Source organism: Oncorhynchus keta, chromosome 26 (genome assembly GCF_023373465.1).
Source record: "Oncorhynchus keta strain PuntledgeMale-10-30-2019 chromosome 26, Oket_V2, whole genome shotgun sequence".
Lineage (NCBI taxonomy): Eukaryota > Metazoa > Chordata > Actinopteri > Salmoniformes > Salmonidae > Oncorhynchus > Oncorhynchus keta.
In genome coordinates, this window is record NC_068446.1 from 25,571,583 (window position 1) to 25,585,998 (window position 14,416).

General features: G+C 41.6%; 1 protein-coding gene across 11 annotated transcripts in view; it reads left to right on the forward strand.

Moving 5' to 3' along the window:
- LOC118359149 (leucine-rich repeat-containing protein 7-like) overlaps positions 1–14,416 on the forward strand; it is a 225,930-nt gene that overhangs the window by 164,697 nt on the left and 46,817 nt on the right. For 10 of the 11 annotated variants that reach the window (XM_035737450.2, XM_035737447.2, XM_035737451.2 and 7 more), the window contains 9 exons: positions 814–943; positions 2,212–2,327; positions 3,256–3,325; positions 3,446–3,545; positions 6,821–6,945; positions 7,029–7,211; positions 7,479–7,628; positions 13,238–13,349; positions 14,142–14,325. In XM_035737450.2, coding sequence (XP_035593343.1) covers positions 814–943; positions 2,212–2,327; positions 3,256–3,325; positions 3,446–3,545; positions 6,821–6,945; positions 7,029–7,211; positions 7,479–7,628; positions 13,238–13,349; positions 14,142–14,325 — 1,170 coding nt within the window. The remainder of the gene's footprint in view (positions 1–813; positions 944–2,211; positions 2,328–3,255; positions 3,326–3,445; positions 3,546–6,820; positions 6,946–7,028; positions 7,212–7,478; positions 7,629–13,237; positions 13,350–14,141; positions 14,326–14,416) is intronic. The other variant, XM_035737448.2, reaches the window with a different exon arrangement.

The window sequence follows — 14,416 nt, forward strand, 5'->3', positions numbered from 1 at the left end:
TTTAAGATATAAGATATAGAGTGAAGTTTGTCATTCATGAAGTTCAATTGGAGAATAATATTCAATATATATTTTTAAAAGCATACTGTTGATTATATTCTGATTGAAAAGAGATACTGCACCACCAGATACTGATAGTGAAAGGGAGTCAGCAACATCAATTATTAATTTCCTCTCGTGGGATTAATACAGTTTATGTTCAAATAATGTTTATTTTATTTTAGTTTGCCTTCTAGAGGAGTATCTCATTCTATCAAGTCATGGCTTTTGAATATTGTCATGATTCTCACGAATCCACTTGATTGACCATTTTCACCTCTGTAGCCTGTACATGTCTTAGATGCATCTATTCTTAAAGGGAACCCAATTAATATTTGTTTCCATGGACATCAAGGAGTGATCAAACATCTGAGTCTCCATCTGACAACAAAAAATAATGCAACCGGTGGCTGAAATGAATCTACCGGTGGCTTTTCCTCAAAGTGTTTGAGTGAAATAATATTTGTATCATTATGATATATCTAAATGTTCCACTTCAAGAATTCACAGCACATTTTTAGCAGACGAATGAAGTTGGTCTGTGCTTTGTAGGTTCTTAACAAAATTATATGCAAATATTAACATGGTACATCAAAGACATGTGAAGTAGAGTATCTATGCAGAATTGTGATTTTGCCTGTATTATTGTAGATGGTGTGTTGGTATTGTTGCGTCTTAATTTGTTGCTCTTACACCAATAACTAACCAAGTGAAAGTAGCTGTGGCACGTAGGATTCCTAAGGGTTTCTTTCTCCTCTCTCTATCTCTACCCAGTTTATCGCTTTTAGAAGAGTTTGACTGCAGCTGTAATGAATTGGAGTCCCTGCCCCCAACCATTGGCTACCTGCATAACCTCCGCACGTTTTCTGCTGATGAGAACTTCCTTGTTGAACTACCCAGGGAGGTACGTCTGTCTGTCCCACACCAATAACCTCACACTGATCCTATACACACATACACATACAGTGGAGTTCGAAATGATTCAATCCCTTGATAAAGATGAGCAAAACAGGTCCGATGACATGGGAACCTTTGCCAGATACACCAATGGTAGGTTTGGCCTTCGAAAGAACAATGCATATGCAGAACATACCTCATCCGTACTGTAAAATGTGGTGGTGGATAGTTGATGTTATGAGGCTATTTTGTTACCACTGGTCCTGGGATCCTTGTTAAGGTCAATGTCATCATGAACTTTACCAAGAGCGATTGTATTAGTATAAAACAAATATAATTTTTAAAATATTTTTTGAGCATACAATGTACACTACATCACCAAAAGTATGTGGACACCTGCTCGTTGAACATCTCCTTCCAAAATCATAGGCATCAATATGGAGTTGTTCCCCCCTTTGCTGCTATAACAGCCTTCACTCTTCTGGGAAGGCTTTCCACTAGATGTTGGAACATTACTGCGGGGACTTCCATTCAGCCACAAGAGCATTAGTGAGGTCCGCCATTGATGTTGGGCGATTAGGTCCGTCTTGAAGTCGGGCTTTCCAATTCACCCCAAAGTTGTTCCATGGGGTTGAGGTCAGGGCTCTGTGCAGGCCAGTCAAGTTCTTCCACACCGACCTTACTTTGTGCAGGGGGGCATTGTCATGCTGAAACAGGAAAGGGCCTTCCCCAAACTGTTGCCAAAAAGTTGGAAGAACAGAATCATCTAGAATGTCATTGTATGCTGTAGCTTTAAGATTTCCTTTCACTGGAACTAAGGATCCTAGCCCGAACCATGAAAAACAGCCCCAGACCATTATTCCTCCTCCACCAAACTTTACAGTTGGCACTCTGCATTGGGACAGGTACTGTTCTCCTGTCATCCGCCAAACCCAGATTCGTCCAACTGACTGCCAGGTGGTTAAGCATGATTCATCACTCCAAAGAATGCGTTTCCACTGCTCCAGAGTCCAATGGAGGCCTACTCGATTTTATACACCTGTCAGCAACGGGTGTGGCTGAATTAGCCAAATCCACATACTTTTGTGTATCTCAGTATTTGTGTTATTTATTTTTACACTGTCTTTTTTGCTCGTCTTTATCAGGGGAACCAATAATTCCAGACCCCACTGTACACTCACACACAATGCATGTATTTCTGTAATTGATATGGTTTGGTGAAAGGAAGATGGAAAGTGATCATTGAAATGTATGCTTGCATCCCTTTTGTTGCAGATTGGGAACTGTAAGAATGTGACAGTCATGTCGTTGCGCTCCAATAAGCTGGAGTTTCTACCTGACGAAATTGGGCAGATGACCAAGCTACATGTTCTCAATTTAAGCGACAATAGGTTACTATTGGTTACCACACACACCACACACACACACACACACACACACACACACACACACACACACACACACACACACACACACACACACAGTGAATCCATATGTTCCTCACACTCTCCTTGATAAGGAAACAGCTTAATACTGTAGGCTTGTGTTGTGTGTCTATTTATTTACATAGCGCGTAGGTGGAATGGGACATTCTTCTGAGGAGTTTATATAAACTAGTGGTTATTATTTAGCTAATGGCCCATTAAGATAGCTGCACAACATTAGAAAGCACTTCCCCTGCCCCCGGGCTAATTAAGCTCTTTATGAGATGTTTAGTTGCTCTGCCAGTGATTTACTGGATCCAAGGTAATTAAACCATACTATCACTAAATACACGGCACCCATTAGGCAGACCTGTGTCCACACGCGACACCACAGAGCTGAGCGTTCAACCACAGAGGCTTCCTCAGAACGAGGATCCAGTCACTCCAACCCTGCTTCGTTCTACCTACGGTAGCCATCAACACTGTCTCCCACTGAGGTTTCTGTTATCAAAGTGAAGTTCACTGAGCGTGTTGCCACGGTAACTTACTTTTTCCCCTTTGTGTGTTGGTTAACTTTCCTGTGTGGTGGGTGTCAGTCAGTCAGAGGCAGGAAGGCTGTGATTGTCTTTGGCAGAGGAATAGTCTTAGCTTTTCACATTGGACTATATGTCCATCTGTGTCCTTGAACACATCAGAACACAATGTGCCTCTTATACACTCTGTGGAGAATGATGTGAAGTTGAGCTCAAGCCACTTGTCTGAATTATTTCCATATAATCACTTCTCACTTTTAATCGCAAATTAAGTAACCTTTTGAAGTTTAATAAACACATATGTACTCAATTAGATGATATGCCTTCTTACTCCCTATTTTGTCTTCTTCTCCCTTACACAGATTAAAAAACCTTCCGTTCACTTTCACAAAACTAAAAGATCTTGCTGCTCTTTGGCTATCAGACAATCAGGTACATATGATCTTATGTGTTGTTTTCTTGGGAAGAAATTACATTTACTGATACATTCTAATGATGTAATACCTGTGTATCAGCGGTACTTGAAGAGTTAATGATGTGTGCTGTGTGCAGTCCAAGGCCCTGATCCCTCTCCAGACCGAGGCCCATCCAGAGTCCAAGCAGAGGGTCCTCACCAACTACATGTTCCCTCAGCAACCACGACATGATGAGGGTGAGGTAGAAATGACATGTAACACATGCTGACATGAGGGGAAATCCTGACAGCCAACTATTCCCTCTCAAAGTGGATGTAGTACTACTATCAAATTAAATTTTATTAGTCACTTGCGCCGAATACAACAGGACTTTACAGTGGAGTATTTGACCATTTTTAGGGCCTTCCTCTGACACTGCCTGGTATAGAGGTCCTGGATGGCAGGAAGCTTGGCCCCAGTGATGTACTGGGCCGTACGCACTGCCCTCTGTAGTGACTTGCGGTCGGAGGAAGAGCAGTTGCCGTACCAGGCAGTGATGCAACCAGCTCTCGATGGTGCAGCTGTAGAACATTTTGAGGATTTGAGGACACATGCCAAATCTTTTGTCTCCTGAGGGGCAATAGGTTTTGTCGTGCCCGCTTCACAACTGTCTTGGTGTGCTTGCACCATTTTAGTTTGTTGGTGATGTGGACATCAAAGAACTTGATGCTCTTAACCTGCTCCACTGCAGTCCCATTGATGAGAATGGGGGCGTGCTCGGTCTTCTTTTTCCTGTAGTCCACAATCATCTCCTTTGTCTTGATCACGTTGAGGGAGAGGTCATTGTCCTGGCACCACATGGCCAGGTTTCTGACCTCCCTATAGGCTGTCTTGTTGTTGTCGGTGATCAGGCCTACCACTGTTGTGTCATCTGCAAATGTAATGATGGTCTTGGTGTCATGCCTGGCTGTGCAGTCATGAGAGAACAGGGAGTACAGGAGGGTGCTGAGCACGCACCCCTGAGGGGCCCCTGTTTTGAGGACCAGTGTGGCGTGTGTGATTTAGTGATGGCTAAGGTGTCATGGATATGTATTTACAATTGATTAATGGTGTTTGATATACCCTGTTACCCATTCTAGTAATGTATAGTAGTACGTGTGCAGTGCACGTGTCACTGAACTACCTTTTGAGGTAGAGCTCTTCACGGGTCCAAAAAGTTGTGGGTTAATTGACCTGAGGAAAGTCAGACCAGTTCCAAAATAGCCTGTGGAAAAACAGACCCGTGCTGGTTCAGATCCAAGAGACTCGTTCAGATCCGAAGAGAAAGATGAAACCTCTAACAAATGACAAAACTGTTTGATGTGTAGCATATTCAAAACTTCATAGCCATCTTTTTATTGGTTTTTATTTTCCTAAAACAATAATTGTCCACTTTACGGTTCAGCTGTTAGAGATGTATGCGCTAAATGCATCAGGGCATTGCATGCATTTAGGCCTACAGGTCTAGGTGTCCTCTCTATGATATTCATACATTTTAAAAATAAATGTAAAGGAGAAGAAGCTTAGGCTTTGCCCTAGAGAGACCGAGAGAAAGATATAGGCGTACAAGAAGGGGGCTAATTCGTTAATTTTCAATTTAGAATATTTTGTATAAAGATAAGCATTCTACTGTTAGATTAAAGGAGTAACTCTGGTAGGCCTAAAACATTCTTCCTGGTGAAATATATGAAATATATGCCATTTAGCAGACGCTTTTATCCAAAGCGACTTACAGTCATGTGTGCATACATTCTACGTATGGGTGGTCCCGGGAATCGAACCCACTACCCTGGCGTTACAAGCGCCATGCTCTACCAACTGAGCTACAGAAGGACCACCTCAAGTTCAATTTTCCTGAGTCAGTTGGAGCACTGGTGCGCACTACCTTCGTAGGCCTGCAGTGGCTAAACCTAATAATAACCATACCACACCAAAGTGTCTTTACTTTATTTCGGTAATATCCAAAGTAAGTCAAGTCATTGTTTATAGGGAAAATACGAACAGGTTGTTATATTGCGAAATTAAATAAAGTTTGAATCTTTCCCTCTTAAGGTGAGTAGCCCCAGGCCTAGCGGTAATTCTATTATATTGTGGAAAATACAACATTACAGTTGGAACTTAATTTGACCAATGAAAATGGCTCAACACTATGAAACAAACAGATTCTTAAATAGGCTTCCAATAATAACAAGTATATACAATAATAATAGTAAATAAATAAAAGTTAAAAAAATTCCATGAAACCTGACTAGCACACAGTCCATGTTGCCGTGCCAACTGTGGTGGATATTTTAAAATAAGGATTTGCTGGAGACCAAATTAAGGTTCTTTATATCTGAGCTCAGAGGGAACAACAGAGTAACTCTGCACAGTGTAGACAGTCAGAATTCTGAAGCATTGGGTGATAAGCAAATATCTTTATAGTTTCCTGTTATTGGGCAGGACTGTCAGTTCTCCTTTTATACAAGGACACATGAGCAAGCTGGTTTGCAACACAGGATGATTCTCCCGAGAACAGGAGATTATAATAGGATAGTTTCACAAGGTTAGTCACATGCTCAGTTATGTGGACACATACAGTTAAAATGTCCAGTTACACAACATTCTTATCATCTTTGTCCACTACAATATTGAAACCTGTCCCCAAGGACATTGTCTTGTCGGCTTCTTTTCACTATACTCTTTCTCTTCTAACTTTAGTTTTACTTAAATGAAAAATATCTTCACAATCAACAGTAGCCTAGACCAAGAGTCCTTTCTCTCTCTCGTTCTCTCTCTCGTTCTCTCTCTCTCTCGTTCTCTCTCTCTCTCGTTCTCTCTCTCTCTCGTTCTCTCTCTCTCTCGTTCTCTCTCTCTCGTTCTCTCTCTCTCGTTCTCTCTCTCTCGTTCTCTCTCTCTCGTTCTCTCTCTCTCTCGTTCTCTCTCTCTCTCGTTCTCTCTCTCTCTCGTTCTCTCTCTCTCTCTCTCGTTCTCTCTCTCTCTCTCGTTCTCTCTCTCTCTCTCGTTCTCTCTCTCGTTCTCTCTCTCTCCTCAACAGCAGACACACGTGAGGTGAGCAGCCGGAAGCAGTTTCAGCTGTACATAAGCTATGCGCTTTATTGAGTTGCAATTGGCTGACACAGATTATAAGCGTGTGCAGTTATCATCACCTCACACATTAAATTAACAGATGACGGGTCAAATCGGGTCCGGTCGGTAAATCCATTTTAATTGCACATACCTGAGACCCGTGGCAATTATATCAGACCCGACCCAGATCCGAACAGAAGTCAGCGTTTATGAGCCGTAGACGCTTGCGACTGCTCGGATCTCGGAATTTCAGGTCTGTTGAACCTGTGAAGACCTCTACTTTGAGGGAGTTGACAGTTGGTTAGGTTATGTGCCAGTGCACTGTATGCTGATGGTGAAGTGAGCATGTCAGAATCGCATCAGTGTGAGACCAGTGCACAGTAAGTCAGTGACACCTCCCTGTCTCTCTGCCCATCCTCCGTAGACTACCAGTCAGACAGTGACAGTTTCAACCCCACCTTATGGGAGGAACAGCGTCAGCAGAGGATGACTGTGGCCTTTGAGTTCGAGGAGAAGAAGGAGGAAGAGGACAACTCTGGAAAAGTCAAGGTTTCATAGGACTTTTTGTTGAGCGTTTCTCACTGTTTTTATTTTGTTATTTCCACTTATTTTTGCCCGTCCTCTCTGTCCAGGTTGAGATCAATCTGAAGCGCTACCCTACACCGTACCCAGAGGATCTGAAGAACATGGTGAAGTCAGTGCAGAACATGGTGGGCAAGAACCAGCATCCCCTCAGCATTAACTGCTCTGGTACCAATATGGAGTCACGAAAACAAGAACAGTATGAGCCCCCCTGGCCCATGCCCCCTAAAGAGGTAACAGGCCAGGTCAAACCACACACCCAGAGACCCACACATACCATCTCTCTATCTCTTGCTCTCTCGCTCTCTCTCATTCATATATATATATATATGTGTGTGTGTGTGTGTGTGTGTGTGTGTGTGTGTGTGTGTGTGTGTGTGTGTGTGTGTGTGTGTGTGTGTGTGTGTGTGTGTGTGTGTGTGTGTGTGTGTGTGTGTGTACAAAAACAAATTCAAAGATTATACATTTTTGGATGAATGGGATAAATATGTTTCACTCAGAGTGTCCTGTTCCAGGTGATGGAGAGAGAGATGAAAGAGAGAGAAAGAGAGTTCAACAAGACTCAGATGACAGAGCAGGGTGTAATCCACAATTCTGCCATCGACATCCCAAAGCGCAAGGACAAGGAGGATCTGACTGAGAGCTCAGAGGTACAGGAACAATCTCTTTGTGGACATGTTATTAAGAAGGTTGTACTTATTACACTCTTGTAACACCAGGAAAACAAACTAAACAACAGTTTGTATTGGGCACGATGCGGGAGGGAGTAATGACATAAATGTTTACACTGCAGCCTCAAGGTTCTTTCAGGCGATTATGTCAGATTTTGTTGTCCTCAGTTGCCTCTGTTTCAACGTGAGAGTTCCTGTAGAGGTGAGACCAGTTGTACTGAACGTAATTTCGAAAGATCTAGATTAATGTAGGCTCAGCCCACTAGGCGCAGACGTCAGTTGTCAACTAATGTGAAATCAACCAAAAAAATCGGTCTTGTGTAGCAAAATTTGAAATTATGTTTTTTAGATTGGATAAAAGTAGAGACTCGGAGGTTGAAAATGGTATATCATGCACTACAGTTGAGGAACAATGGAAAAGTGATTCTGCTTTGAAAGTTGATAAACTTGTAACCCCACTTTTGAGAAAGTGGCCCTTGAATGTTTAGGTACACCTACTGGACAGCCCTTCTTTGTCTACACTCATTCCGCATTGTTCACACCCTATTAAGCCTTAGGCCCACCCTTCTCTTTAAGGATTCCACGTGTTCTGAACAGTGGGTATGGTAGTGTACAACCAAAGATTTCAAGACTAAAGGCTGGTTTATACTAGACATGTCTACAGTTGTTGCAGTGACATCATGAACATTCTATTGTCGTCCGACATCCAACTTGTCATTGTCGTTATGTAAAGGTATAAACACAAAAACAACAGGCTGCATGATGGTCCAAAATAGCATAACTGGTGTATTTTAACACCAATAAACCCATCCGTTTAAAAATGAATTTAGTGTATGTCAATCTAGTAAGCAAGGTAACTAAAAGCAACTTTCTAAACAATGATTTGGTTTGTTTCTAGCTTGTTAATAAAAGCAGGGCATTCTACCGGAGACTTTTAGAACTTGGACACTGTCTCGTTGGCCTAACGTTAAATCCTAATGTGTCTTTGGTGCAGGTCATGTTGTTCTTCACATTAACATCCCTGCTAAACACACACTGTATCAAGTAAAATCAAAGTTTATTTGTCACGTTCACAGAATACAGAAGGTGTAAACGGTACAGTGAAATGGTTACTTGTGGAGTATTTTGTTTAGACATGAAGCTAGCTTGCTATACAATGAATCATAATCCAAAATCATAATGTTACTACCATGCATGAATCTACAGATAGCTAAAGCTAACCAACTAGCTAGGTTCAATGTTAGCTAGCTAGCATTAGGCTATAACTAGCAATGCAAATGTCTGAGATATGAGTAATGTTACTACACAGATCATACATGTAACTTTTGAAACGTACAATGTCTGAAAATGTAGCTATATTGATTATAGATGAACGCTTCTCCCTCTGCCACAGATGCCATGGTTGCCCACGACAGCCTTCTTCTGAGTTCTCTTTCGACTCCCTCCGCATTTGCAATCAAACTCCTGAATTTTCTCCATTTCCTTAGCTATCATTCTCTGCTTTCACCAGGCATTCCACTGATTTCAAAACTCGGGCCTCCAGAAAGTGGAGAGCCTTAGCAACACTTTTGCAGTTCTTCGTGATGTCTTTCAAAAAAGCCACTTTAGAAAAATGACACATTTACACATACTTAGCAGCTCATGTTATAGACAGAAGCGCACTACATGGCAGACTAATCCGATCTCATCTCCTGGCATGTTCAGCCTATCCATTATCTCAACCAATCATCGCTAGCTGGAAGGTTCCTGTCTTTTTCCATGGCTAAACCAACTAGGCTCGTAATTTAACCATTTTATTCGTATTCGCAGGCATACACATTTGTTATTAAGGTGCATGAAAGTTCACGTGTTCCAGAAGGCATTTCTGTCCAAAGTCGCATTTGGATTCAAATAAATAAATAAATATTGCGTTCATTGCCTCTCCTGTGAAGGCGTATTTTCCTGAAACGAGTCACAAATGTCACCCTGTCACTGACTTTAGGTACAAACGTTGGTGAAAAATATAGTAAATTCCCTTACGTTGATAACTTTTTACAAATCCAATCAGTTTTCCACATTGATTCTACATCATCGAATTTCATTTTTGGGTTGAAATGACATGGAAACAACATTGATCCAACCAATTTTTGCCCAGTGGGAGGGTTCAGTGTTTTTGACATACTGCCAGGCATGACAGAGCTTGAGAGGATGATGTATTAAATCCAGGGCCATGGAAGCTTTTAGAGGTGATGTGAATAAAACCTGCAGAGATCATAGGATCCTTTCATCTGGAAGCCTCAAAGCCTCCATGATGGCCTCAACTGGGTCTTTGTTAAATCGTTAGCTCTCTTTCTCTGAATACGCAGAGGAGTTAGTGTCTGCTGAGGTGCTGTTTTCATTGTAACCTGGCGCTGAAGTTTTGGCTGTGATAAGGCTAGAAAAATACTGTACCATGAACAGCAGAGGCTGTTGAACAAACAGAGCAAAGGTCCGTGTTAAATGTCAATGGTATTCCAAGGCTAGATCTGAATAGGTAATCGCTAAACGCCTGTTCCCAGAGTCAAGTGGCCAGCATCTGGAGCTGAATAAAGCAGGACATACAATATGTACTGTCTCTTGTATCTTTTTACGGTCATTTCTTTGTAAGCTCAGGCCATCGTGATTGGTGGGGTTAAGTCTTGATTTACATAAATGTGTTCCGCAGGGGTTGATACTAGGACCTGTTCTTTTCACTATTTATATAAATGCTATTGGTCAATCGGTTTAAAAAAATGTTTTTTAATATATATGCGGATGATACTATTATGTACACAATTGCCTGAGTGCTGACCTGGCTGTGACTAGGCTACAGTCTGATTTTGCACTTGTGCAGGATCCCTTACTGATTTTATAACTCATACTTAATACAGGCAAAACTAAATACGTGTTGTTTTCAAGTTTTCGCAAGATTGTCTCAGATGGATCTTTACTCATCGAATGGTTCTATAATCGAACGAGTCCCTGCATACAAATACCTTGGTATTTGGATTGACAATGATTGATCGTTTTAAAAACATACGACTGAGCTTTAAAGTTAGCTTTTTATTTTTTTTTAACAGAGACAGTTCTTGTCTCTCTCTAGTCAGCAGGAAGCAGATTGTGCTGTCAACCTTTCTACCTGTTCTTGATTATGGTGATACTATTTATTAAAGTGCAGCTGCCTCTACTCTTAAGCCCTTGGATGCTGTTTTTCATAGCGCCCTTCATTTTATTACTCTTCACTGTATTCTTTAATAGAAGGTTGACTGGACCTCTTCGAAGTCACGTAGATCACATCATTACACTCTTGTTGTTTACAAAGCCCTGCTCCACAAACTTTCGACTTACTTAACATCTCTATTAAGATTTCAAATGACAAGTTATCAAACTTGTTCACAGGGTTGGTTAACTCTGGAGACTCCTTTTGGTGTCTAGAGAGTTAGGTGAATCAGCCTATAATTTCCAACCACCTTATGTGTGGAATGATCTACAGTACACAATTGGTGCCTTTACTGCATTTCAGACGGACCTTTTTACCGAAGAATGTGTCTTTTTTCTGATTGTGTTTTTATTTTTGCCTATTGTTGTGTATAATAATGTGTATTTTGTTGTGCATATGAATTTGTAGTTTAATGTGTTTGTTGTATTTTGATGTGTATTGTGGTGCTTGAAAAGAGACCGTGGTTGCAGCATTGACTCCATGTCAAAATAAAGGTTAAATATTTTTTCAATATCAGGGGTGCAATAATCAGGGTGCAATAATCAGGGGTGCAAATACATTTATGCTGGTTAACATAGATTTAAGTTAAGATGATATGTTTTTTTTTTAAATGTATTTTTTACCTGTAAGATAAAAATAGAAATAAATCCCTTTTCCAGTAGAAATAGGTTCCAAGGTGTCAGCTAGAAACGACGTATTTTCATTAAAGCTGGAAGGTCCTCCTGTGCTTGGCAAACTCTGCTATATCGCTACCTCTCTTTGACAGAGCTGCAATGCCCTTTGACAGACCTGCAATGTCCTGTGTGCTTTGTGTCCATTACTACTTTGGATTGCCTCATGCTGTCTCCCCCCGTAAAGCTCCAGGAAAAGAGACCCTTGAGTGACTCAATGAGAACTGGGGCACTGGGTGGGGGGTGCTGATGCCATAACCCATGCTTCTTTCCCTCACACATACTTTTTTTTGTAGAACCATGAACACTTCCTCTACATTTTTTATTTGTTTGTATGTGTGTTAGGCTATGAAACATCTGGAGAAACGAAGTCTGACTGGCATGAACCATGAAGATAAAAGAAAGCTAACAGCCACACTATCTATTGCAAAGATATGTTGATCTGTAATGTATATAATGTACAGTACTACAGCTGGACTTGAATTGTTTCATGTAAAGTCTGTGGATCATGACTGGTAAAACTCCGCTTATACAGTATACTGTAGTGTAGCTTATATATCTGTTAGTTTTGTGTGCAAATGGGCAGAAGACTGGCAGTGCCAAGGCTAACTCCAGCACTTAGTGGCATTACACACTACAGTTTCTACACAGCTGTTTGTTATGAGTTAATCAAGCATTCATTTGAGATGTGGTCAAAGCATTGAGCCTGCCTTGTCAATTACTCCCAGGCACAGAGAAGGTGTTGGTCAATTATGGAAACATAACCTTGGGAGTGATTTAAGGTGGCATTTTTACCCAAAGCAGAAAACGGTGCAGCTGTCAAATTGGACTGAATCACTTTGAATACTTGAAACGGAGGTGTATATATATCAAATTGAGCTTTGAATGCAACCGTTACACGACAGCATCGTTGCGTGTCATTTAACTTCTGCACTGAACATGCTAAACCCTCATAGTATGAAATTATAGCTTTTACAACATATACCACACGACTATTGGAAATTGTTGCAGCTTCTTTTAACACTTGCGCCACATTTGCATTGTAAAAATGACAGCGACAGGAAATGGAGTGAGATTCAGGTATGTCAGTAAGACGCTGCTGTGTAGTGGGTGTTCTTGGGATGTGGTTCCTGGGGATTGCCAGGCAACCTGGGCTGGTGGTGTCTCCTCGCTCAGCAACCTCAGCCTGCCCTGTGGGGGAACAGTGAGCAGAGCAGTGCTGCAGATGTTGGACATCAGGTGTGGGAAGCAGGCTCTCCTGTAGCAAACAGCTGGCCTTCAGGGCACTAAGATAGTAGGAAGTCACAGATAGGACATGCTCCAGTGGACCCCACTGAGAAATAGAGAAAATATATCAGTTCCTGTAGACACTATGAGTGCAATATATACAAGCAGTACAATTTTTATTTTTTATTTGACCTTTATTTAACTAGGCAAGTCAGTAAAGAACAGATTCTTATGTTCAATGACGGCCTAGGAACAGTGGGTTAACTGCCTGTTCAGGGGCAGAACGACAGATTTGTACAATAATGAACAGTTATGTACGATATTTGTGTCCTTTAGTTAGTTCCTCCCTCAGGAACCTCACCAAAATTGTTGAGTTAAGTCGGTAAGGTGTTGAAGACGCTGTGTGTGTGTGTGTGTGTGTGTGTTTTTATGTTTCTGTCTTTTGTTGTGTAATAACACATTTTTCTTCTCAGGATTCTATGGGCGGCTCTCCGAATGACATCCGTATCTCTGATATGAGGCCCACCCTGGTGGAACCGGCCATGTACAAACCAAAAGTTGTATTACTGGGGAAAGACAAGAAAGGTAGGCCCCAAACTTTTGTCGCTGGTATTCTAATTCAGTACAAACACAACCAATATCATTTAAGGATATGCAATAACTGTCCCCTATCTGAATGCTGTAAATTAGCCTATCAGTGATGTTAGAGCATTTACAGTCAACTTTGACAGTTGAAGAAGAGCTGTTACTGTATGTTCCAATTATAAGAACTACACTATACAGTATATGTGTCTTAAAGCCAGTATCTATATTCTGAGGCTATACTGTATTTTTAATCTCACACTCTGATAAACCCGAGTGAGCTGATTGACTAGTTGCTACAGGCCAGTTTGGGCTGATATCTCGATCGGTGGGAGGCTGACCATCTATCAGTAAAAACACTCACCCTCCGCTCTAATCCTGTTCTGACATGAAAAATCCTTAAGCATTCTAAGCTCTCCAGTGAAAATCCCTGTGTTTGCTATTGTTCTTTCTAATTGCATGCGTGTTTCCTCCTGTGAGATTACAAAACATAGTCCTGAAATGCACAATTATTATAGAATGTCCTTGGGGAGTGTTGTATTCTAATGAGGTACGGTATGAAACATATTAATTGCAATCCATTACATAATGGCTCGCTGTTGGATTTGAGGAGAAACGGCATCCAATTCTCTCAAGTATCTTTTGCCCCCAAGCTTTAACCGACATTTTAAGTGGAAACATGAGCAGTGACCTTTTGAAAATGAGATGTCTCCTTAAATCCCCTATTCAGATTCATTTCACAGGTAGCTATCGTCAGAGACATACCAATGCTTTTCTCTCCCACTCCCCTGTCAGAATCTATAGATGAGTCAGACCCAGACAAGATGCATTGCCTGAACAACAGTGGCTCGTCGGCCACGTACTCCGACTACTCTCCGTCCCAGGGTTCTTCTGGCTCTTCCAACCCCCCGGGGAACGGGTCCACCCTGCGGGCTGCTGGGAAGGATGGAGGATTGCCTCAACAACACTGGACCAACAGGTGGGTAGTGGCTCACTGACTCTCAACATACAGTCCTCACACTGAACCAGAGACACAGACACTCGCCTGATAACAAACTTACGGTGACCTA